Raw genomic sequence first — 23208 nt, forward strand, 5'->3', positions numbered from 1 at the left:
CTAATACTACACTATAACTTTCAGTACCTCTACTGAAGAACCTTGAAGCGACGCGGTCTCGCGCTCGTCTGCGCGCTCCCGAGACAATGTCCGCCATTTTGATTCGAAAATATGACGGGGTTTCTTTCGCTGCCCTGAGTGCCCGTGAGGCCGGCGGCTCAGCTCTGCGACGGCTTTCTCTCCCCGTTTACTTGCGAAGGTAACGCGGGGCAGTGCGGGAGGGAGAGGCGGCGGCGGGTTCGGCAGGCTGCGCTGGTGCGGGGCGTTAGATGGACGGACGGCCGTGCAGCTGCTGGGGGTGTTTCGACCGGCGAGCTCCGCAGACGCGCCGCGCCGCGCTTTCGCTGTCACTGTCCCCGGCTCCAGGTGAGTCGCCCCCACGCGCTACCGATCGCGCGTGCGGGCGGGTTTGCCATAAGCCGTTTCTAGGCGAGTGTCCGCGCGGATCCGCGTTACCTTAGCCACCTAGCCTCTTAGCTGAACTTGATATGGCTAAGCTACGTCCCGCCATGCTAACGGCTAGCGGCCGTGTTCTCCTTCCTGGCACGGATAGTTAGTTAGTTAAGGTTTTTTAGTCGGTTAGTTAGTTTGACGTGGCGCCTGGCCGTGTATCCGAGGCCCTCCGCGGTCAGTGACCCGCTCAGCACCGACTCTTGTCACCTCAGACCCGCCCGCTTCGGGCTGTTTTGCTGTTTCGTGGCTCTGTGGTTTAACAGGGAGCCGACCCGTAACGCAGGCGTATGGTCACACCAACTAAAGCTGCCGAAGCTCCGGAGGCTGAATTCAAGGTGTTATTAGGGAAAAGGTACGGGTTAAAACTGAATGCTTATCCGCGGACGGACGGGGCCGCTCGGACCCTGCTGTTATTAACCACCCAAAAACCGGTCTGTTTCATAGGTATGCGCATTGGGCCAGATGGTTATCATTTTAACGGGCTGGCTGTGATTAATCTAAACTAAACTCACTGGGATTCAACTCCATTGAATCTCAGTCATTTTCACGAGCACGGTAACAAATGGCATTTTGTCATTGTATATTGCATAAAAAACGGCCTAGTCAGTGTGATTTAAGTTGACATAACTAGAAACTCAGCAATTTAAGGATAAGAGATGAGTTAAGAATTGCTTCAGAGTTGGAGGAGCGAAACACACTAGGATATATGAGAAAGTTTTGAATTGACTCTGGGTGTCTGACATTGGCTTCTGAAATCCAGTCAGATGCACAAGATGTCGTTGGTCCATAAGCAAACTTGTTTTATACATAACTTGGACATCCCTATACTAGCGACATATTTTAAAATTTAAATAATGTACTTGTACTCAATTACAGTTTGGCTACAGTAAGAAAAAAAGGTTCTCCGCTCAGGTAATTGTTTGGCACTGCTCAGTGAGCATGACATGTAATGTCCTAGTGCTTTTTATTGTAACCTTTTTGGTATATAGTTTCCTTGTTTTCCTACATCTGGTTCTCTGAATTGGCCTCATTGGTACTTTGCTCAAGTGTCACACAGCTATGTGTGTTGAGTCCGATTTGGACTTTGATACATGATTCAGTTCATGTAATCCATTTTCTGCTGTCGGTCACAGTGCTTATCATGTGGCTTTCTTGGAAGCTTATAGTTCCAATATTATCTCACGTCATGGATCCCGATTAAACTGCACTAGGAAAGTGCCTCAAAAACAAATGCTACTGGGGATTGGTGTCACTTCATCCATCCATCCATCCATTTTCCAAACCGCTTATCCTACTGGGTCGCGGGGGGTCCGGAGCCTATTCCAGAAGAAATGGGCATGAGGCAGGGAACAACCCAGGATGGGGGGCCAGCCCATCGCAGGGCACACTCACACACCATTTGCTCTCACACGCACACCTATGGGCAATTTAGCAACTCCAATTAGCCTCAGCATGTTTTTGGACTGTGGGGGGAAACCGGAGTACCCGGAGGAAACCCCACGACGACATGGGGAGAACATGCAAACTCCACACACATGTGACCCAGGCGGAGACTTGAACCCGGGTCCCAGAGGTGTGAGGCAACAGTGCTAACCACTGCACCACCATGCTTGGTGTCACTTCAAAAAATACATTTTAAAAACAGTCCCACATGGTCTTTGAAAGCATGGTTTCCTCTGTAACTGAATGTGGTCCTTAGCATTTTCCTGTGAGAAAGTTTTGTTTGAAGCTACATATTAACGTCAGAGTTCTTTGGTTCAATTGGCGATGGAAAAACTGTTCCCAGCAATTATATCTTTGAAGTGTTTTGTTTCTGATTGTCTTCTGTGGAGCGGGGGCGAATCTCAAGCTTTAAATGAGTCTGCCAGATTTAGTGTTTCCAAGGAGTCGATCTTGAGGTCTAAATCTAAGCTTGAAAGTAGAGCTAGCCAGTTAAGCATGTTGTTTCCTTCAGAGAACTTGTGCAATAAGCAGCCTCTGGTGGTGTGTTTTCAGTGTAGTGGGTGCAGCTGCATGCCTACATACTTTCAGGATTTGTCCTAGTCCACAGCACACCTGTGCAGTGGTGTGTGTGTGTGTGTGTGTGTGTGTGTGTGTGTGTGTGTGTGTGTGTGTGTGTGTGTGTGTGTGTGTGTGTGTGTGTGTGTGTGTGTGGTGGGGGGGGGGGGTTAATCAGGCTGGAGAAGCAATTAGTATGTTTTTTTTTTCATTCCTTGATTGATAAATATGACAATGCATCTTTATGAATGTGGTGTAGTCTATCTAGCTTTGTTTCAGCAGGGCCCCTTAGCATATAGGCCCTGATTTTTCATGTTGTTCTCTAAAAAGCTCCTAAATAGATGCCCTCTTCTGCTCTCCGCTAAGAAGATTGTCATCTGTTTTTTGAGCACTCAGTGTTGCGCCTGAGATGGTTCAATCTGGTTGTCATGGGAACACGATGAATGAACGATAAGACGGGGAACTACGAAGTTGGCAGAAGCCCTTGTAGCTTGGGCGTCAGCATGTGATGTAATGGTGAAACGGGTGACTGCCCGTGCGAAGCTGAGCTACTTGGCTATCAGTTTCCAACGATCCCTCGATCTTGAGTAACCAGTGACATAAATAAGGAATATATTACGATGGGTGAAATGTAAGAAAGGTTTAGGTTTAGCATGTATCACCGGTATGATTAGTTTTGAAGCTTTGGGTTTATCTTTTTGGCAGGATGGCTGCCTTTATCTGCAACAATGTATAAGGCTGTGTGTTTGCTTATGTAGAAACTTAATGTTTCCATAAGCTCATTAACATGCATGGTAAAGTGACTATTGTCACCACTCTAGGAATCAGTCACTGTTGTGTTTAGATGCCATCGTTTTTTTTCTTTTTTGTTTGTCATTGTTTAGATTTTGTGGTTTACAACATGATGCCTTATTGTAACTAAGGCATCATTAAAAATGCAATTGGACTGTGGACTTTGGCCATAATATCCCCTTTGGGTGGTGAATATTCAATGCTGGTGCATAATGTATAACAAAGAGATGAGTGAAGGTGACATCTGTTTGAGTATTAGAAAACCAGTGTGCAGTTTTAGCTCCTCATTTCTTGGTTCACAAATCATCCGTTTAGGAAACGGTTTCTATGGATTTCCATTTGCTTAGTTTAGCAATACAGATAGCTGTTAAAGCAGTTAGCCCTTAGCAACAGTTCTTCAGCCTCTTAAAATCCATTGTTAAAATGCCACCTCAGTTAAAAATATCAGTGAGAGCTCTTTAAAGTATGGTTAACCTTACAAGAGGAAAATGAATGCATGATGAACCAAGGGGCGATGCACCTGTTTTCTCTAGACAGCAATAAGGAACTAGTCTGTTAGCAGTCTCCTTGGGGCCTCATGATGGGCAGAGCTGACTTTCCTCACACATCATTTTTATGAACTGAGGCTTGACTCCAGAGCAAGAGGAAGTGTTTCATGAGGACGTATTTCACAAGGAGCTCTGTGGCCGCCAGTCAATATGTGCATTTGGTTTTTGTATAGTACGGTGCCACGTGTACACCTCAGTGCTCTGATAGAGTGCCTCTGCCCTGTGTGAGAAGTGTGGAAGAAGAGGAGGAAAGTGAGTGTGCAAAGTCGTGCATGTCCGGGAAGCCTGCAGGAAACGGAGAACAGCTGTGTGTGGGAGGGAGTAAAGTCCAGCAGGAACTTCTGGGTAAAAAGACCATCCCCGTTACTCTTTGTAAGCTGACTGTTTTGTGTCAAGGCCTTGTGAAGGGGTGTCTGTGCAGGACCTTTTGTACTGTCAGGTGATTGGAAAAGCAGCATCTTTTCCTTTGGCCAAATGGCCTGGCTGCTTTCTTCGCGTTCTGCAATTTAAGTTTGAATTGGTACCTTTATCTCTGGCTGCTCAACAAAGCCATGGCAGTTAAACTGTGAACACTGTGCTTTGCTGTTAGGCTCATGGACAGACAGGAGAAATGAAAGAAAATGGTGTGTTGAATTTGCGATGGGGGTTACATTAACTGCAGTCAGGCTACTCTCTTCTGTTTTTTGAAAAATGGGGAGAAAAAAAATCAATGTCTGACCTCACCAAGAGATTGTTCTAATATGGGTCACTTTCTTTGGAAAGTAAAATGAATATCATCTGCACATTTAGTGTTTGCCCTAACTCAGTGGCAACATCTGCAGTGTCTGTTTCTGATTGTCTGCGGTTTCCTTATGTGCTTGAATTTATAAAACAGCATATCTGTGCTGTGACATTTGCACTAATCTGTGGTTTGCTGCCCTTGGTGTTCGTGAATCCTCAGTGCTATGAAGGGCTTATTGTGAGTGAGGGATTGAGTCTGACTCAAGAAACAGAACATGGATGGTTGGTTTTAGTACCTATGAAAAGTAACTACAGCAGTTTGATTGTATCTTCTAGAGTAGAGGGATTAACACTAAACGGTGGTACACATCTGCTCACTGAAAATTCATGCAATTACTTCTATAGAAGCTGGATAGCTGGTGCGTTTGACATTCTCTTTTTTATAATTAAAACTTCCAGAGGCCAGATTGTACACAATTTTTTTTCTTTGCCTTTGAATTAGAAAATCAGAAAATTACAAGAAAATATCTGCATTCTCTGCCCATATGCCTCTCCTTGCTGGCAGCGAATAAACCTGAGCTGTGCTCCCTGCAGGAACAGCAGCTGATGGAAGACAGTGGAGCGAGTCAGCCTTGCAATTTAATTTAGCCATGCTGCGTTGCTCCCATTTTTGCCTCATCCTGCTGTGCTTTCTGTTATCGTTGAGCTGGTGGGGGCCGCATGCTGTCGTGTTTGCCAGCGCCACTCTACTCTGCCCCCCTTTTAACCTGCCAGGCGTCTTTGCCGGGGTGCTTGGCCCACGTTTTGCTTCAGTTTTTTGGTCTTTTTAACACAAACGGCAGGGGTGTTTTTTCATAGGAAGGCTTCTGTGGCCTGCGGATCAGGTGCTCTTGTTTTTTAGGCCTGCTAATAATGTTTAAATTGGCTTCATTGATGCATGATGGGAGTGAGTCCAGACTCCACCCCACAGGAGTAAATTGCTGTCATATTTGTGCTGTTCCTGCCCTCGAAGAAGAACATGCCTGAAGTTCAAGGTGTTCTTCTCTTAGTATAATTGGTCAGGCCTGAATGTTGACAGCTGTGTGTGGTCCTAGGTGGGGTGGAAGGCTGTTAGACATGCACACCACTCTTGCGTGTTACGAGAACGCAGGAGTGTACCTGCCATTGAGAAATACATTTAGTATAGCTATTGATTTAGACATGATTCTGGTTGCTTATTTATTCACAGCAGTCATTTAGAATATTAGTGTTAGAATCGTCATTGTAGAATTGTGTCTTTGTCATATTGCTGGAACAAGACATTCAGCGATAAACTGTATGAAGTCTTTCTTTTCTAACAGGCTGCTGCATGTAAGTGCACTACAGTCCCCAGCGTTCTTTCTTGGTTCAAGTTTAGCTTTTATGCTGCACTGTCTGGTGGGGAGGGGGTTGTTTTTCAGTGTCTCCGGGCTACATAGTCATTGTGACTCTTGGCGTGGAGGTTTCACCTACCACAGGCTCCCTGTCACTGCAAGGCCTGCAGCTGCTGGAATAACCAGGAGCTGGCTATACATTTACAGATATTAGTAAGGTGCTGATTAAATTGCTTTATTGTGTTTCATTGTTCAGCCCTGACTGATGCAATTTAACTGCAACACACCTATGCATAGCCGGTGAATGGTGCACTGTCTGGTGGCACATCAGTCAGGGCTGACTGAAAAGGGAAGTCCTTTGCCAAAGGTTTAACTTTCCAGCTGTGTGTTGTTGTGTTTGGTGGTGGTCTGAATGAGGAGATCTTTGGGGTTTTTAAATGCACGTTATAGTGCATGTTCAGTCTGGCTATCCATGTTCCTTTCATCCCTTGCTTGAATTACACATTGAGGTTTTACTTTCGTCCATCACAGGCTTTTTCAAGCAAGGACTTCGATAAGGCATCTTGGCATCCCCCTCATGTGCAAACTGCACCAGCACCTCTACCGATCAGGCGGTCGATGAAGTGGTCGTTAACAGAGGTGGGGATTTCAGGTCCAGAGAGTATGAATCCAGACCAAGATTTTGTTTCAACAAACCAGTTGTGTTTATAGAGTCACAGTCACAGAGTGCCACAACTGGTTGGTTCAAACAAAATCTTGGTCTGGATTTGTACTCTCTGGACCTGAAATCCCCACCTCTGGTCATTAAGTCGACTTGGGTTGTGTACTAATTTCACCAAGACAACAATGGAAATTGAAGAAACTCTTAAGAGCCTTAAGTGCTGTATTATTTCAGTACTATGGAATTAGATACAGGGAAGGATCTGACAAAAGGGCCACTCCTGTGTCATGCATGTGCTTGCTGTGCGGGATTTCGGTGCCATGTGCCCTGTGTATTATAACTGTGCTTCTCTTGCCTGCTCCCAGGACTCTGAAGTCAAAAGTCCCATGCTGATTATTGAAAGGCTACGTCTGGCGTTCTGCAATCTGCGAGACAAATGTTTCTCAACCAGTGGAAGAGGATTCATTAAGGATACAGTTATTTTATACAAAGGTAATTCATATTCTTAATTACCTATGAAAAAAACAAATCAGTCACGTTCCCTTACTTGCTGTTCTACCCAAATCCTGCATACCTAGAATATTCTTTTACTTTAGGCCTGTGTGTGAAGGCACATGCCTGTGCATTTGTGGGGTGGTTGTTGTTGTTTTATTAATGAAGCATAAGAGTGTTATTTTATTGTTGATGGTATTAATGAAGACCAGTTGTGAGGGTGCAAACCACTTAGTTTGCTGGGAGCTTCCTTGTGCCTTAGTCATTTGAATTAAGTTAACTGTACCCTAAAGGAGGCCCAGTCACTGGATGATGGTGTTTAAATAGGGTCATGTGACCAGACTGCTCTAGGAGCTTCTTGGTTTGTTGAGCCTCATGGCTCTTTCCCTCTGTATATATTCTCATGCACACATTGTTTCTGTGAGATTTAGCTGCTGGACTCCTGACTAAGAGACTGGAACTGATGAGCTGTCACCTCAGGGATCTGTAGTTTTGGAGATAATTGTGCCAGTTGTGACATTCCTCTGTACTTAAGACTGGCGGGAACTGGTTCTTTCACACTCCGCCTGTGTTGCACATTTAGGCGTCCTTGCTGCTACACTTTGGTTCTGAGAGCCCACTTGTGATGTTTCAAAGGCTCCGGGCCTCAAACTGCTCTCCTGTCTTGCATGTCAAATGGAGAGTTTGTTTTCTTTTCAATTCAGTGTTTTCCTCTCTCTCAATTACCAGTGTAATATGTAATATGCAAATGCTTCTTGCTGCTAGATAGTGTGGTGTTCTGTCTGAATTAATTTATTTCATTAGCATTCACGAAAGTATCAGGAGGGTAAAATAATGTGTTTCCCCAGAGAAAATCGTGATGTACGTACCCTTGTGCCCCCCAGGTCTGTACGGCCAGCTGCCATGTTCTGGAAGTTCGACCTGCACGCCACGTCCAACGTGGACAAGTTGCTGGATAAGGAGGACGTGACACTGCGTGAGCTGATGGACGAGGATGAGGTCCTGCAGGAGTGCAAGTCCCAGAATCGCCGGCTGCTCACCCTCCTCAGCCAGGATGAGTGCATGCGGGAGCTGGTGGAGCTCATCACTCGGGAGCCTCCATTGGACGTTGAGGAGAAGCTCCGTTTCAAGTGAGCTGGCCGGGGCAAGGGAGAGGGTTCTGGGTTAGGGAACCACATGCCAGGGAGAGGGTTCTGGGTTAGGGAACCACATGCCAGGGAGAGGGTTCCGGGTTAGGGAACCACATACAGTCACTGTGACTCAGTCCCAAGAGAACAGGGCTTAACTGCAGCAGCCTCCTGTCCTGTTCCATTCTCTATACTGTCAGCATCAAGATGGCTCCCTGGCCTCCCAGCCGTCCCCGTGCGTGCCTTTGCCACCCGTAAACACAGGTCGGGTGTCTGGGCCGTTTACGGCGCCTTCTCCTGCCGGCAGATAGTATGTCTCCTGTTCAGAGTAGTAATCGGACGCCTGTCCTTCCTGCCGCCTGACTTGTGACGCCGGTCTCTGACTGGTCAGGTGTACTTGCTCAGTTAGAAAGGCACCAGCGTCAAGTTCATGCTGTTTTTAGCTGTCCCAGGAGACCACTGCTCAGCATGGGGGGGGGCAGGGTGTGCTGTGTGTGGTTTCCTCGCTGGCTGCCATGGGCTGTTTGCCGGGGCTCCTCCACCAAGGCCCCTAAACGCCTGCAGAGCCACTCTGACAAATGTCCCCTTCAGTGCCACTCCCTTCTTCCTTCAGCCAGTCGTGTCATAATGAAATTTCCAGAAAATGAAAATTTAATTACATTTCTCCCTCGAATTTTCCATTCAGTGTTTTTTTTTTTTTTATGTGGAGGACCATCCTTCTTCCGAGTACATTAGGGTGTTAAAGCATGTCCTTGGAAGAGAAGACTGGGCTTTTAATTGTGCTGTTTTAACACTGCCGTGTGTGTGTGAAACCAAGCCTCCTCTCATATGCTTGTGTGTGCTGCTCAACCAGCAAGGGGCTGGCAAACCGATTAATTCGCTTAATGTACTCCCGGCCATGCTGGGACCGGCATGTCCTTCTCGGTAACAATGCACATCATCCTGACTGAGGAATGCCTGTGTCCCCAACAGGGGACTGCTGGCTGAACCAAAATAGCAACAGCTGTTTATCCGTCTGTGCCCCCCCCCAGCGCCGGCTCTTCCGGCCTGTGTGTTTAAGAGCTACTGTTTGATGTGACCATCATTCTCTCTCCATGTTTCCTGATTATTCCAAGCATTCTTCTTCTTTCTCCTTTCTCCACATGATTCTGTGTGTGTGTGTGTGTGTGTGTGTGTGTGTGAGAGAGAGAGAGAATTTATATTATAGTAGGTGATATATATGTGTGTATGTATGTGTATACACACACACACACATCAAATATAAAATCTATATTTTTTACCGCGACCTTCTCCCTGGTGCGAGCGTGATTATTTATACAGGTGGTAAAGTACACACATCTGCAGTGGCACACCTGTGAGTGTGAGCACAGCTGCCTGTGGAAGCCCAGGTGGGCAGGTGGGCGGCCGTACGGGGGGGGGGTCCCGTGTGGTTGTGGTGTGGCCCAGGCAAGCACCTTGTGGTTTCCGCAGCCTGCCTTCCCATTTCCTGGTTCCCATGAAATCGTGTGCTACTCATGGCGCCCCCCGGTGATCTGTCATGTTCATTGTCCACCATCCTCGTGCCAGGCCTCGGGGATCACTCCAGCTGGTCCTCCTTCCCAAAATTTATTATGCTTTTTACTTCCCAGTTTTTGCAGAAGGGGTAAAATAAAACGATTTCCTCGTCATGTTTGACAAGTGAAACAGAGAGTGTTTCCTCTGCTGATTATGCTCCTGTTGAACGATCATGGCTGTTGAATCTTTCATGTCTGTTCAAAGTGGCAGATGAATGATAACAGCGTGGTAATTAAAGGTTAATCTTCCTGGGATCTCATTCTTGTAATATCAGATGTAGAAAGTTGCTGTGAGGTGCCATAAAACAGAATGTGAGTCATTTCGCATGACAGAACTCGGGGTTGGGAACAGTTATCGATATGGCTTGGTGAAGGCATCTTCTAGGTGCCCATTATTGTACTGTATTGTATTGTAGTCCAGAGGTCTATATCTACAGCTTCTCCTATGCAAAACACAAATCATGAACTTTCCTGTCATTTAGCGTCATTCCCGTGATGCCTCTCATCTCGCAGATACTCCAACATCGCCTGCGAGCTCCTGACGTCAGATGTGAGCCAGATCAACGAGAAGCTGGCGGGGAACGAGTCCCTGCTGGAGGGGCTCTACGGCTTCCTGTTGCAGCAGCCCCCTCTCAACCCGCTGCTGGCCAGCTTCTTCACCAAGGCCATCGGCAACCTCATCGTTCGCAAGACCGAGCAGGTGTGTCCTCCGAGGGCTGCTCTCACACCTTAACTAACTTCATCTTACCCCTGGGGTTTCTTGGTATATGTGCTATATGGTCAAAAATGTTCTCTCACGTGTACATTTGCCTATTAACACATTTACATGTGCGTGTTTATGTATGCATTTGTATAAACATCCGTAATTAGCTGGTTATATTCTTTCTTTGAGCTAAAACAAAGGCTACATTCATACTACCAACCTGAATGTGACTCGGATCTGATATATTCAGGGTAGTGTGGACAAATCAGATCTGAGTCATTTTCCAGTGTGGTCCCAGATGTGATACATATCCAGTTCGTGGCTATATACGACATGCGAACGTCTGATTCATGTGCTTTTTTTACCCATACTTATGCGCTGAGCATTTTTTTGTTGTTGGTGACGCAAATGAATCATTGAAAAATGTATCAATGGGCACATGCGACCCATTTCAGAGGGCACATGCGTTCACATTTTCGTTAGATACAGGTTACTTGTAATCATGAATGCGAACCATCAAAATTGGATTTGCCTATCTAAGCAAAAAATGAGAATTGGACAATGAGGCTTGTAATGTCAACATAGCCAGTGTGTTGCATTGGTAAGTCTGTAATAAGTCATACTACAAGTGTTTTTTGAAATACTGAGCCTGCCGTCAGGGAAGCTTTATGCCAGTGTCTCAGCTGTACGAAGTGGCCATTTTGTTGCTGGCTAATGACAGGCAAACTTCTGCTGCAGGTCATCGCCTTCTTAAGGAAGAAGGATGAGTTTATCAGTCTGGTGCTGAAGCACATCAACACCTCTGCCATGATGGACATCCTCCTGCGACTGATCAGCTGTGTGGAGCCCGCACCTCTGAGACAGGACGTGCTCAACGTGAGTCCCGGGTCGGTCGCATGTCAGCGGTCAAGCGTGCGCAGTGCACAGGCATCCTGCTGGTGCCCGCGCCATTGAGGAAGGACGTACTCAACATGAGTCCCGAGTGGTTCGCATGTCAGCGGTTGAGCGTGCGCAGTGCACAGGCATCGTGCTGGTACCCGCTCCTTTGAGGAAGGACGTGCTCAACGTGAGTCTCGGGTCGGTCGCGTGTCAGCGGTCGAGCGTGCGCAGTACACAGACACCATGCTGGTACCCGCTCCTTTGAGGAAGGACGTGCTCACCATGAGTCCCGGGTCGGTCGCATGTCAGCGGTTGAGTGTGCGCAGTACACAGGCATCGTGCCGGTGCTTTATCGCTGCTTCTGATCACCTCAAGCGGCCTGTATGCAGAGCAGGGGGCTTTTGACAGCTTGCTGTGGCTACAGTGTGTCACTCACTCCTCTGTGTCCGTACCATTAAATAAGCATTATGTAATCTACTTTTGCGCCCCCAAAACTCCAGCCTACAATGTTTGGTTAGTTATGAATGTCATCTTTATGACGACAATAGGTAATCCACCTTCCTGAGTGCACATTTTGTATTTTGCACTAGGCATAATCCCTTTACGAATTACAATATGTACATGTCTGTTTTTGTCACTATCATTTAAAAACACGTCACCACAGATTCCATTTTGTTAAAGGTATATTAAGCAAATCACAATGTTGGATGTTTGTTTTTCAGCATTTGGTTGAATGAGATGCTGCTGCTGTGTGGGTAGATGTATTTCTCAGATGGTTTTCTGTGGGTTTAAAGCATTTCGGAGACCATGCGACCTCTGCAAGTCAACAAAAGCATCCGGGAATATTGTGGATATTTGATTATGTGGCTGTGCTGGTCTGGACTGTGGTTTATGTAGGTTTGTGTTCGATGGCCTTGATGCGATCTCTTGGGTTTATTTGGAATGTACCATCTCCTTTTGATCTTCTCTTCTTTCAGTGGCTAAACGAGGAGAAGCTCATCCAGAGGCTGGTAGAGCTCATACGCTCTGGGGTCGACGACGAGGTGAGTCTGTCGAATTATCTGCTAGGACGGCTGCCCTCTGATTCATGCTTGCCCCCGTCTGACGGGCGTATGTCAGTTTTGTCATTACTTCTGTGCTGTATGGCTTTTTCTTGTCCTGATCTCGGTGGTGTTCCACACAGAGGCAGTCGAATGCCTCGCAGACCCTCTGCGACATCATCCGCCTGGGTCGTGACCAGGCCACACAGCTGCCGGATGCCGTGGAGTCGGACCCACTGCTCGGCACACTGGAGTCGTGAGTCGCCTGCACCGCCGCGCTGCGCCCCGTCCTCTCTCTGCAGGGGTGCCAGCCTGTCTCACATGCGCCCTCCGTGTCCTCTTCAGGCAGGAGAGCGTGTCGGAGCTGCTGAGGAACATGTTCGATGGTGTCAAAAGCGAGACCTGCATCGTCAACGGCACTCAAGTGCTCCTCACACTGCTGGAAGTGAGGAGGCCCGGGTGAGACCCCGTTTGTGCACTAAGGGGCACCAACCGCATGCAAATGCTGTGGGGCGCTGCGGCACTGCTTTACAGCGTAGAGGCGTCGCCGTGCAGCACCCAGGCAGAAGAGGGGAGCACTGGCTAAGCTCTCCTCGCTCTGCTGTCTCCCGCAGGGTGGAGGGCCTGATGGACCTGTCTTCTCAGGGATATGAACGCTCTTGCACTGTCAGTAGCAGCATATTAGATGCTATTGAACCTCATCTGAAAGACTTCCAGCAATTGCTCCTGGACCCCCCCAAGGTATGGACGCCTCTCGCTCGGCTCCCAGGGGAGTTCCTTAGGGATGCCGGCCACCCGACACACTAAACAGCGGCCTGTCTCGCCCGTTAACAGAAAGCCGCCATCCTGACCACCATCGGGGTGCTGGAGGTGCCACTGGGGAATGCCCGGCTGCATGCGGCACGCCTGGTGGCCTCTCTGCTGCAGTGCTGCACGCTCGCCATCAGCCAGGAGCTCTGCCGCTTGGGCACCGTCGACCTACTGCTCGTGAGTGCTCGGGTCTGCCACTCGGGGGTGTGACGGTCAAGGTGGCCATGAAAGGATCCACCGCTGTGGAGGAGCTCACAGTTTCCTGTTTTGTCATGTCGTCCCACAGGATTTATTTTTTAAATATACCTGGAATAACTTCTTGCACTTACAAGTGGAGCTGTGTGTGATGGCCATCCTCAGCCGCTCTGGGCAGGAGCAGAAAGAGGAGGTGGACAAGGACAAAGGGACGGGGGAGACGGCTGAGGCCTCGGGCAGCAGCACCCTGGTGGCTCACGTGAGGATCAGGCTCGGCTTGCGCTTAATCCAGCTCATTCTCCTCCCTGTTTATTCACTCCTGTTTTGTTTTTTTTGGTTTTTTTTACTGCTGTACAGTTGTTTTGGAGATCGGTGCTCTGCTTCTTTCTGCTCGATCTGTAAACCCTTTAAGTTGGGTGGTTGTGTGCTGGGTTGGACACCACACAGGACTGAACGTCCCCTTTTGGTATGAATTAAGTAGACAGTGGGGGGATGGGGAGACCTGAGGTGGACATCATTGATGTCTATTCTGGGTGAAACCTTGGCTTCTCCCCACTCATTAATGATCTGGGGTCAAAAGGCTGGGTTTGGTAAACATGGGGAGGTCGGTATGTTTTAATTGCTCTAAAAGAATGGTACTTTAACTTGGCTTTACTAAACCTCTTTTTAGCAAAGGCATCCTCCAGGAATGTCACACACACATGGGGGCTTGGTACCTTCGCTGTTAGCTAGCGGTGTCGGCTCTTTTAGCAACCCTTTGCACTCCTCCCTGGCCCTCCTGACCTTTGACCTGTGTCGCACCCCCCCCCCTCCCCCCCAGCTCTTCCAGAAGTGCCGTCTGGTGCAGAGGATACTGGATGCCTGGGAGGAAAACGAGAAAATTCAGTAAGAGACTAATCACTGGGCTGTGCGTAACGCCACATGTGAATGCTTCCATTGTAATGGGGAGGCTCTCTTTAGAACATCGCTTTAATGGCCAGGGAAAGGGGTCACTTAGGAGGACAGAGCTGGAGCTGTCATGCTTCATGAATAGGATTCGTCTTCAGTATCGCCACCCAGTGGTGGCTAGGTTTCTCTGCAGGGCCGTCTCTCACAGGATGTGCCCCTCCTGACTTGCAGAGCTGAAGGTGGCATGAGACGAGGAAACATGGGCCACCTCACTCGAATCGCCAACATCGTGGTGCAGAACCTAGAGAAGGGGCCGGTGCAGGCCCAGATCAGCGACCTCATCAAAGGTGCGGCGACATCCTCTCGGAATGCCTTTCTGCTGTGACACGCTGATTTACAAACGTCAGGCGATTGGCTCGTTCCTGTGACTGTACTTATGTTTCTGTGTATGTCATGTTGCAGAGCTGCCCGAGGACTGTAGAGGGCGCTGGGAGAGCTTCGTGGATGAGACCCTGACAGAAACCAACAGGAGGAACGCTGTGGAGCTGGTGAGGAGCTGCCTCCGAGTGACAATAAGATGCCCAGCTAGGCTGCATCTAACCCCATGCTTTGTTTCCCAGGTCAGCGCCCACAATCTCCACTCCTCCAGCGAGGACGATGACATGGAGAGCCCTTTCCCGAACGAGCTGTCCCTCCAGCAGGTAAGCGGTGCCGAGCTAAGCTATAAAGCATGTGTCGGGCGAAGAACCCTGTTTTTCACCCAGAACACCATTTTACTACCACAGGCCTTTTCAGACTATCAGATCCAGCAGATGACGGCCAACTTTGTAGATCAGTTTGGGTTCAATGATGAGGAATTTTCAGACCATGACGACAATATCAAGTAAGATTTGATTGGCTGCTGAATTATTGTCCCTTTCAAAACCCCTGTCTGGGTTTGTCTGTCATCACCATTCCAAAAAGACCTGCATCATTCTGACTGCCACATGTTTCTGTCTGTCCCGCAGTGCCACGTTCGATAGGATTGCGGAGATAAACTTCAATTTAGATGCCGATGACGAGAGTGTGAGTCTTTCTTTAACCTTCCCACATATTTCAGAGCAGGTTAGAAAAGAGACTGTTCCTTGTGAGCGATAGTTGGGCTTTCAGGGGTCCGTAGAGTGGATTGCATGGCCGTTATCTGTGTTCTTCCCTATTAATTTTAAGTTTGTTTTGGATCGCTCAGCCAATGAATCGGCTCACACTTCCAGTATGTTTCCAATGGAGCAGACTGTGATTGGCCGATCACAAATAGTGGTGGGACAATGGTTAAGTTAAACTTGGTAAGTCTGACGGCCGCAGCTAATTGTCTTGCATGTGTCTCTGGATGCAGGCTAACTCCGCTGTGTTTGAGGCCTGCTGTAAAGAACGAATACAACAGTTTGATGACGAGGAGGAAGAAGATATCTGGGAGGACGGAGAGATCAACTATGCAAAACAAGTCCGTTCGAGGACGAGGTATGTTGGAAGGCCAGATTTTGCTGCTCTTCCACTTGATCTCTTGCGAGTCCTTCTGCAGTCAAAGACCATGTTGCCCTGGCTGTGGTTACAGTAATACGATGGGAGATATGGGAGTTAAACGGCATCACTACTCACCACGCAGATGTTTTCACCAGCTCACATGGTGTTTTCACTGTCTTTCAGATTCGGGGTCTCTCTCAGCACGGAAGGTTCCTGCAAGGCCAAGGTGGAGAACGGGGCTCGTGAGCACAGCCTGGCCCCAGGTTCAGATGAAGATGACGAGCAGCTGGAGCCCAGTAAGGCGGCCACGCAAATGGAGAACACCAAAAACAAGAACCCGGGAGACCAGCAGGCCTGCTCTCCAGAAAGTGAGGGCCAGGGGGTGCAGGGTTTTACCCACGCGCGTCTCACAGGTGTTCACGTGCACGTCTGTGGCCTCTTCCAGGCCTCTGTCTGTCACAGTCGGACAGAGTGGCGCACCGGATGTCATTCGGCAATGTCTCCACGTTGTTTTTAAATTTAAAAAAGACCATGTGATTTTCAACTCATTCCTACTGACCCTAAATGCAGTCAGTATGTTCAGCTTTAATACAGCAGATTAATTAGAAAATTCATGAAGAGTGTGTAAGATGCTCGATGCGTGCTGGTTGGTGTGCAGTGCCGTGCCTGCCCTGGGTATGCACTTTACGTCATCACCCGACATTGTCCCACATGTCCACGTTCTGCCACAGGTCCGGGCTGGACAGCTAACTTCGAGGACCAGGCGAAGGAGCCCAGCCCCAGTGTGGCGGTGGACGTCGGCTCCAGCGTGTGGGACTCAGTCGCCCCCCAACAGAACTCAGCCGGGGCCGAAGAAAAAGGCTGGGCGAAATTCACAGACTTCCAGACCTTCTGTTGGTGAGCTCTGGGAAGGGCGGTGGGCGGATTCTGCCATGGCAGTCATTCCTTTGGGCTGTCTTGCATGTCCGTTAATGTTTATGAAGAAATGCATGTTGTCGTAAAGTGTCTTGCCCGACACTGTCGTTTCTCTTGTCTCTGTCCTGGGGTTATTTTCTTTGATCGGTTTGTTTTCAGCTCGGAGTCTGGCCCTCGATGCAGCTCCCCCGTGGACTCTGCGAAGAACAGCTCAGAAGGACGTACTCTGCAGAACCAGGATAAGAGCAGTGAGTAGAGGCTGGCTTTGGGCCAAACCCCGTGAGAAGTGCTTTGTCTCACTCAGTGCTGCAGTGTCCGAGTGTCCTCCTGCGTGAACGAGCTTTGCATGTGCCTCCCACAGCCAAGGGCTCGTCCCCCTGTGCATGGAACGTATGTGGTGCCAGAAAGGCCCCCCTCGTCGCCTCCGACAGCAGCTCCTCTGGTGGCTCGGACAGTGAGGAGGAAGAGGATTCGGGCAACATCGTCACGGAGACCATCACCACAGGTGCCGGGAAGGAGACGGTGAAGCTCAGCGTGGATGCCAAAAGTGAGAAGGCGGTCTTCAAGAGGTACGGCCGGCAACTGGGCAGCCTGCCAGCTGAGGCCCGTCGGTGCCTCGTCACATGGTGGTACCCAGAGCTGAACGTGACCCCAGACTCGTGCCCAGTGTGGCGTTGATCTGAGGAGAGGAGGCTACGCACGTGTCTGACTGCCAAATTGGGATAAGCTCCGCTTTGATTGAGGACCCATCGTCCCTGCTACTTGGGCCTTTTGGTAAATGACCTCAGAGTGATTAGCCAGAGTCTAAAGGTAGCACCTGAGACTGACCTATTTTCTGCGCAAAAACCAGAAACATTAAGCACCACTGAGATGCGTTACTGTGTCACTTTAGTGCACTGTGACGGCCAGCTATTTCGATGACCATGCATACTTTCGGGCACCTCTGCAGTTTGTCCGGGGCTCCTTTCATTTGGACACTTCATGACCACCTGCTTCTTTACGTCCGATTTGCAAAATGCCACTGATTACAACATTTGACTGCGTTTGTAGACCTTGGCTGCCTAGCAGAGGAAATGGTGCCCCTCCTTGAGAGGAACGCTCTGCTATGAAGTACTGGGCTTGCAGAGCCGTGCAGGTTCCCTGCCCCCCAGTCCGCACTGCCCCCTTGCCCCTCTCGTAGGGTGTCCTGCTTGTTGGTCACCTCTGTGCCTGGGGGTGGGGTTCCTTTACTTTTCCTTCCTCTGATATGAGCTGTCCTTTCCCCCCCCCCACCCCCTGCCTCCCCCTGTTGTGGATCTCAGGGTGTTTAAGCCTGCAGATGCAGGGTACGTAGCTCGATGCACACTGATGTTTGCGGTGCGTTTCTGAATGTGTCACAAGACTCTTAACCTACTAAGTGACGCCTTAACCCACTAAAAATAAGTTTCCTCCTTCTGCTGCTGCTGCCTGGTGTCAGATACTGTGCAGCGCTGCCAGAAGCAGGACCAGTTTGGAGGTTGAGGGTCTTCCTGGGCTTTGCACAGCGGTGGTCCATGAAGGCCAACCTCTGATACTGCCACCTGCAGAAGCCTCCATCAAACCAGCAGCACCCCATCTGACATTTGCAGTCTGAATTGGTTTCTGTGGTGGTGACCAGGCAGCAGCCAAATTCCGTTTCGCCCAACACCCACTCCACTCGAGCCCATCAACACAGCGATTTGCATGACGTCCCTGGGAAGGGCCCTGGGCACCTTTGCAGAGCTGCTGCTCTCATGTGGCTTTGCAGTAGCTGCTCTTGAAGAGCATGAGTGAAACCAGAAGTTTGCGTGGCTTGGCCACCAGTGGTGGGTGATAAGTAACCACATTAGTGTCCTGGAGCAAACCGTCTGTGAGGGAGTGAGCCACTCGCAGTAGGGCTTAGAGCCGCACTGGAGTGGCCGGTCCCCCGCAGGCCCTGTGTGTCTCCGAGGGCAGCCGTGTTGTGCACAAAAAACATGGAAACGGAACTGGGCCGCTGCGCTGCCATGAGCAGAACCGTTAACCGCCTGTCTAACCTGGAGCCTCCGCCTGTCCCCATTCCCTGCCATCCCCAAGAGTGCCTGACATGTGGCAACTGATTAACCGCCGCATCACTCTGCCTCGTCCTAGGGGCCGGGCCCTCACACCCGTGCGTGTTTTTGTGTGTGTGTCTGTTTGCAGTACCGATGTTGACTCCCTGCCTTTGGACAAGTTGGCTGTCACGGATGGGCCCCAGAGGGCTGCGACTGACCCGCTCAGCACCACCGCGTCCAGCAGTGCCGGGGATCTCGCTGTGACTGGCAGGAAGTGAGTTCCAACCCAGCTGGCTTCATCGGCACGGTTAATGGGACCCTTGCCGTCTGTGCCTTTCATGTGGTGCTTTTCCACTGTCACCAAGAACCGAGCCGTACCTGAGCCGTTGTGGCCCTACTTGCTAGCAGGACGGAAAGCATGACTGAACTGAGCTAGTTGTCACCAGTTCTAACTGGTCGAAACGTGTGGAGATTCTTGTGATCTTCATCTATGCATGGATTATCAAGGAAAAAAGGCATATTCTATATATTATTCATCATTAATAGTATCACACATCGCAATGTACCGGATCCCGATAACTCGAAACTTGCCAATTTTCGAATGCCAACGAAAAGGATCTGTAGCGCAAATTTACGCAAGCGAATGCTAATTCCGTTAGCACTTGTTGGTGGCATGACACGGCGATTCTCACAGATGTGCTAACAGAAATGACCACACAGTAAATCATGATGTACACCGTGTGAACAGTAAACAGATGTCTCTTCGGTTTTATGTCACTGTCACTCTCCAAACCAACGTCTTCACCGAGCCGATCTGTCTGCAGTGGAAAACCGAAGCGAGCTGAAACCGCGCTGTGACTAGTCTCTCTTTGCCATAGGTCTCGGGTACAGCTCTGGTCCTATATGCCAGTGGAAAAGTGCCAATAGATGGAGTACACGACTGCCAATCAGAAAGCTGCTTTGTTGCATTTTTTTTTTTTTGCCAGTTATTAATGCTTAGTTCGATTGCCCACAAAGCGTACAGATGCTGTATGGCATTTTTTTGCGCATTGACAGTAGGCATGTGATTGTAATGTTGTACTCTTGCCCCCTGCTGGTAACTTATGACATTCTCTGCCACACAGAGGGGATGCACCCCCGTCAGCGGAGGCCTCTCTGAACGGACCAGCCTGAAGCATCAGGACAGGTCGGACCTCCTCTACCGCTTCCATTTTACTCCAGGAACCTCGATACAACTCTTGTGATTATTAAAAAAATAAAAGAAATTGCTGCAACCCTGTTGCACCCTGCCAATCAGGACCATTAGAGGAAGGGGGCGGGGTTGCCTACGGGATGATGGGTAAGGACTGAAGCGTGGGGCGAACTTAAAACAAATGAATACATCTTGCAGAAATGTCTTTTTAGCCAGTGTTGAAATTGTACTGTTTTAATGTAGCAGTCAACTTCTGATGATAGTTTCAAAGGATTCAACGTTTTCTTCATTTCCTGGAAGATCTGACTCTCTCCATATATAGATATATCTATCATATAATGTATCATTTTGCAAACCTTCGGCTGCTCCTTCGTCCCGTTGACAGTATTGTCTGAGTGACCAGTAGCACATGGGAGAACTTCAACCCACCTTGAAGCACCTGGAGAGCCCCACTCACTGGACTGTCACTTACATCCTCACCTAGCCCAAATTCTGAAGGCCTCCTCCCCCCGCCCCCCATCACAGAGCCGTAATCCAGTGACTGCTACCCGGGTCCTGCTCCAGCACTGATCACCGTTTACCACATGTGTGTGTTCTCAGAGCACCCCCACCCCAGAGCGCTAGACGTTTGTTTACTGCTGGAGCTCTTCATGGGCACGTCCAAAACGTACGGCTTTGTCAGCAGCCACAGCCGTTGCTTTCTGGCCTGTCCTCGGCGCCCCCTGCTGGTTGGCTGGAGAGGTAGCACAAAGACACGAGTCTGATGATCTGTGTGTGTAATATGTATCTTGAATGTCCATGTAGACATGTATTATACAAATACAGGCATCTGATTTCATCTGCATTAATTTAACATTTCATTTACCCCCCGCCCTTATTCCATATTTATTTTTCTATATAAATGTTGAGATTTCTGCAGTATGGCTCCGAGGCTGTTTTGAGTGTTAAACTGTACAGTTTTTTTTTCTTTCTTTTAATTAATGTAATGATGATGCTCCAGTCCTTGGTGATGATGGCTGAAAGCCTGATGTTCACGCACCCAGGGTGCGTCATGTGGTGGCGTCCTGAACGACAGGCACAGGGACCTGAAATACCACAGTGGCTCATCCGGTCTGCTGCTGCGTCCGTTTTCTCGCGGGCCTCATGGATGTGCTTTTGGTTGCTGGGGGAAGTTGTGGTTGCACCCGATGCTCATGTCGTCATCGGTTCTGCTCCCTGTGATGAGGTGTCCTGCTCGTCGTGCTGCCCCGAGACCTGGAGACCCAAGGAGCGTGTGCTGGTGGAGAACATGTCTCTGCTCCCCCCCGGAGTACATACTGTGTCATGAGTTAAAGTCAAACGTCCCAGTGGCTTGGAGAGCAGAGAGGCAGGGTGGGGCCCCTTCACTGCGTGGCCTTTTGCATTTCCTAAGCAGTGTCGATGCTTATATATGCTCATGTTCCCCAGCACTTTTCTGAGCCCTGGAAACCAGGCTGGAGTTGTCATGCAGCCCCATCCCCACCTCCAAAGGCTTCCGGTAAAAGCACAGGCCCAATCCTTCTCGGGACCCTAATTTGAATAACGTTTGTCATCTTCCTTCCCATTCTGCCAGGCTGATGAGGGCCCCCTGGTGGCCACTGGGCCCAAAGCAGCCTCTTAATTCTTGTATGCCCTGTGCTGGCCCCGTACATGGCTGTTCCCCTGAAAGTCTGTCGTACCCCCTTGCGTGTGTCCTCTCTGCTGCCAGCACGTCAGTGCTCATGACCTCCAGGGGTCCTTTTTCATTTTTTATTTAATTTCTTCTTAAGTGGAATTTCAGCACACATCAATGGATGTAACCTAAACAGCACCTTATGAGAGTACCTGGGGCGTGTTCCCACGCCGTAGCTTTCCTTTATTGTATGTAAATGAACTATTTTTTATGGAAAGGATAATTACAGGCAAAAAAATCCTGCGTTTTGCAGTACGATGTTCAGTCAAAGGCAATAATGTTGTGATTCAGCACGAGGGCAGGTTCCTAGCCGGAAGGTAAGATGACATCCACAAGACAGCCACAGAAGCAGCTCTCCTTGCTGGCAGCCGGCGTCTCCCTGGGAAGAGGTTTTTCAGTTTGTTGACATTACAGTAGCTTATACTTTTAAAGAAATGCCTTTTGTGTTGGGCCCAGCCCCAAGTAAATCCCAACTGCGGGCCGGTCCTCGGTACTCTGGAGAGGATTTCAGCCCGGAAGCACGGCTGATGGCGTCTGCTGGCGCTGTGATGACCCCGGAAAATAAACATTACTTACAATCCCATGCCCCATGCTGTTTGGTCATTCCATTTAGCCTGCCTGTAGCTGCTACGTCTGACAGTCTGATCCACGCCTTTCCCTGCTAGAATTTATTGCAGTCTTCCTCCATTATAACAATGCCTAGGATACCATTAGCTTGGCTGTCTTCTGTGCTGTTGAAGCTACGTGTGGAGTTGGTTTTCTGCCCACTCAGCCCTCCCCCATCCCATAATCTAAAGCCTTATGCCAAAGCATTTCTCAGGGTCCCTTGGTGTGGGATTCAGACCGCTCGGAGGATGAGGTCCTGCTCACGTGGTCTGGTCATGTCTTCTGCAGGTGAGCTATGACTTTACGCGTGGCCGTGTGCCATCCCGCACTCAGCGTGAGCGCCATCCCCTGGCCTCTCCTCCCCTCTTAGCTTTGTGACTTGTACTTGTAAACGAATGTATGTCCCTGCGTTTGAGTGAAGCTCTCAGTCCCGCGGGCAGGCGAGCCGACCGCGAGCAGAGCAGCTTAGTGAAGGGCTACACGCTGTGGCCACAGAGGGGCCCTCCATGCACATCTCAGCACCCCCTACAGGTGGATGCCCACACGACGTGTGCGCACACTAACAGCAATGCATGTGTGGCCTAGCGTCACAGGAAGCCCGGTCTGTCTCACAGTGTCTGCACCGTCACGGTTATAGCGGTCCATCCAAGACGATTTCCAAGCGGAGCCGTGGGCGGAGTCTAGTGGCCTTGTCAAGCTGTCAGACCCTGAGCACCAGGAGCCCTGGGTAGCCCTTTACGAAGACGCTTCAGCAGTATCCATAGTGGAGTTTGTCCTACTTTATCTTTGTACGTACTGTATGTATGTATGTATTCACACAAGGCACAGACACACATGTGTACTGCCTTCAAAGTCTGTGCGTCCACTTCCTGCGTCTGAACTCTCCCACTTAGCCAGAAGCTTTTTTTGTATTGAAATACTGATGCTGGTGGTTTTCTTTTGTATAAATACAATACTGTACATGTTATTGGTTGTCAAATTTAGGCTGTAAATTCAAATATTAAATAAATATTTCATCCAATTAAAGCTGTGTATTCAGTACCATTGGCCCAGCAGTATAGGCA

At 49.3% G+C, this 23208-nt stretch overlaps 1 protein-coding gene across 4 annotated transcripts; it reads left to right on the top strand.

The window, feature by feature from the left end:
* Positions 1–81: 81 nt before the first annotated feature.
* On the top strand, positions 82–23170 carry LOC125739235 (serine/threonine-protein phosphatase 6 regulatory subunit 2-like). 4 transcript variants are annotated; one of them, XM_049009128.1, is made up of 26 exons: positions 225–366; positions 6890–7016; positions 7901–8146; positions 10210–10396; positions 11138–11275; positions 12256–12321; positions 12462–12574; positions 12664–12777; positions 12933–13059; positions 13153–13305; positions 13415–13582; positions 14144–14208; positions 14443–14558; positions 14674–14759; positions 14832–14912; positions 14997–15094; positions 15219–15276; positions 15584–15708; positions 15895–16079; positions 16443–16608; positions 16786–16874; positions 16988–17195; positions 17928–17951; positions 18805–18930; positions 19781–19842; positions 20234–23170. In XM_049009128.1, the coding sequence occupies exons 3-25, from the start codon at positions 7920–7922 to the stop codon at positions 19827–19829; spliced, it is 2769 nt and encodes a 922-aa protein (XP_048865085.1). In that variant the 5' UTR covers positions 225–366; positions 6890–7016; positions 7901–7919; the 3' UTR covers positions 19830–19842; positions 20234–23170. The 4 variants fall into 4 exon arrangements, with proteins under 4 accessions (XP_048865083.1, XP_048865085.1, XP_048865086.1 ...); XM_049009126.1 differs by lacking the exon at positions 225–366 and adding an exon at positions 82–199 and having other exon boundaries at positions 19781–23170; XM_049009127.1 differs by lacking the exon at positions 225–366 and adding an exon at positions 692–805 and having other exon boundaries at positions 19781–23170.
* The last annotated feature ends 38 nt before the right edge of the window (positions 23171–23208 follow it).

The sequence above is a fragment of the Brienomyrus brachyistius genome, chromosome 3 (assembly GCF_023856365.1).
Source record: "Brienomyrus brachyistius isolate T26 chromosome 3, BBRACH_0.4, whole genome shotgun sequence".
Taxonomy (NCBI): Eukaryota; Metazoa; Chordata; class Actinopteri; order Osteoglossiformes; family Mormyridae; genus Brienomyrus; species Brienomyrus brachyistius.

Excerpts from the sequence above, each read along its gene's own strand:
- LOC125739235 (XM_049009126.1), top strand. The coding sequence starts at position 7,920 with ATGTTCTGGAAGTTCGACCTGCACGCCACGTCCAACGTGGACAAGTTG. Across the intron at positions 12,778-12,932 it reads CTGGAAGTGAGGAGGCCCGG|GGTGGAGGGCCTGATGGACC; the intron begins GTGAGACCCCGT and ends TGTCTCCCGCAG. Across the intron at positions 16,080-16,442 it reads GCAGGCCTGCTCTCCAGAAA|GTCCGGGCTGGACAGCTAAC; the intron begins GTGAGGGCCAGG and ends GTTCTGCCACAG.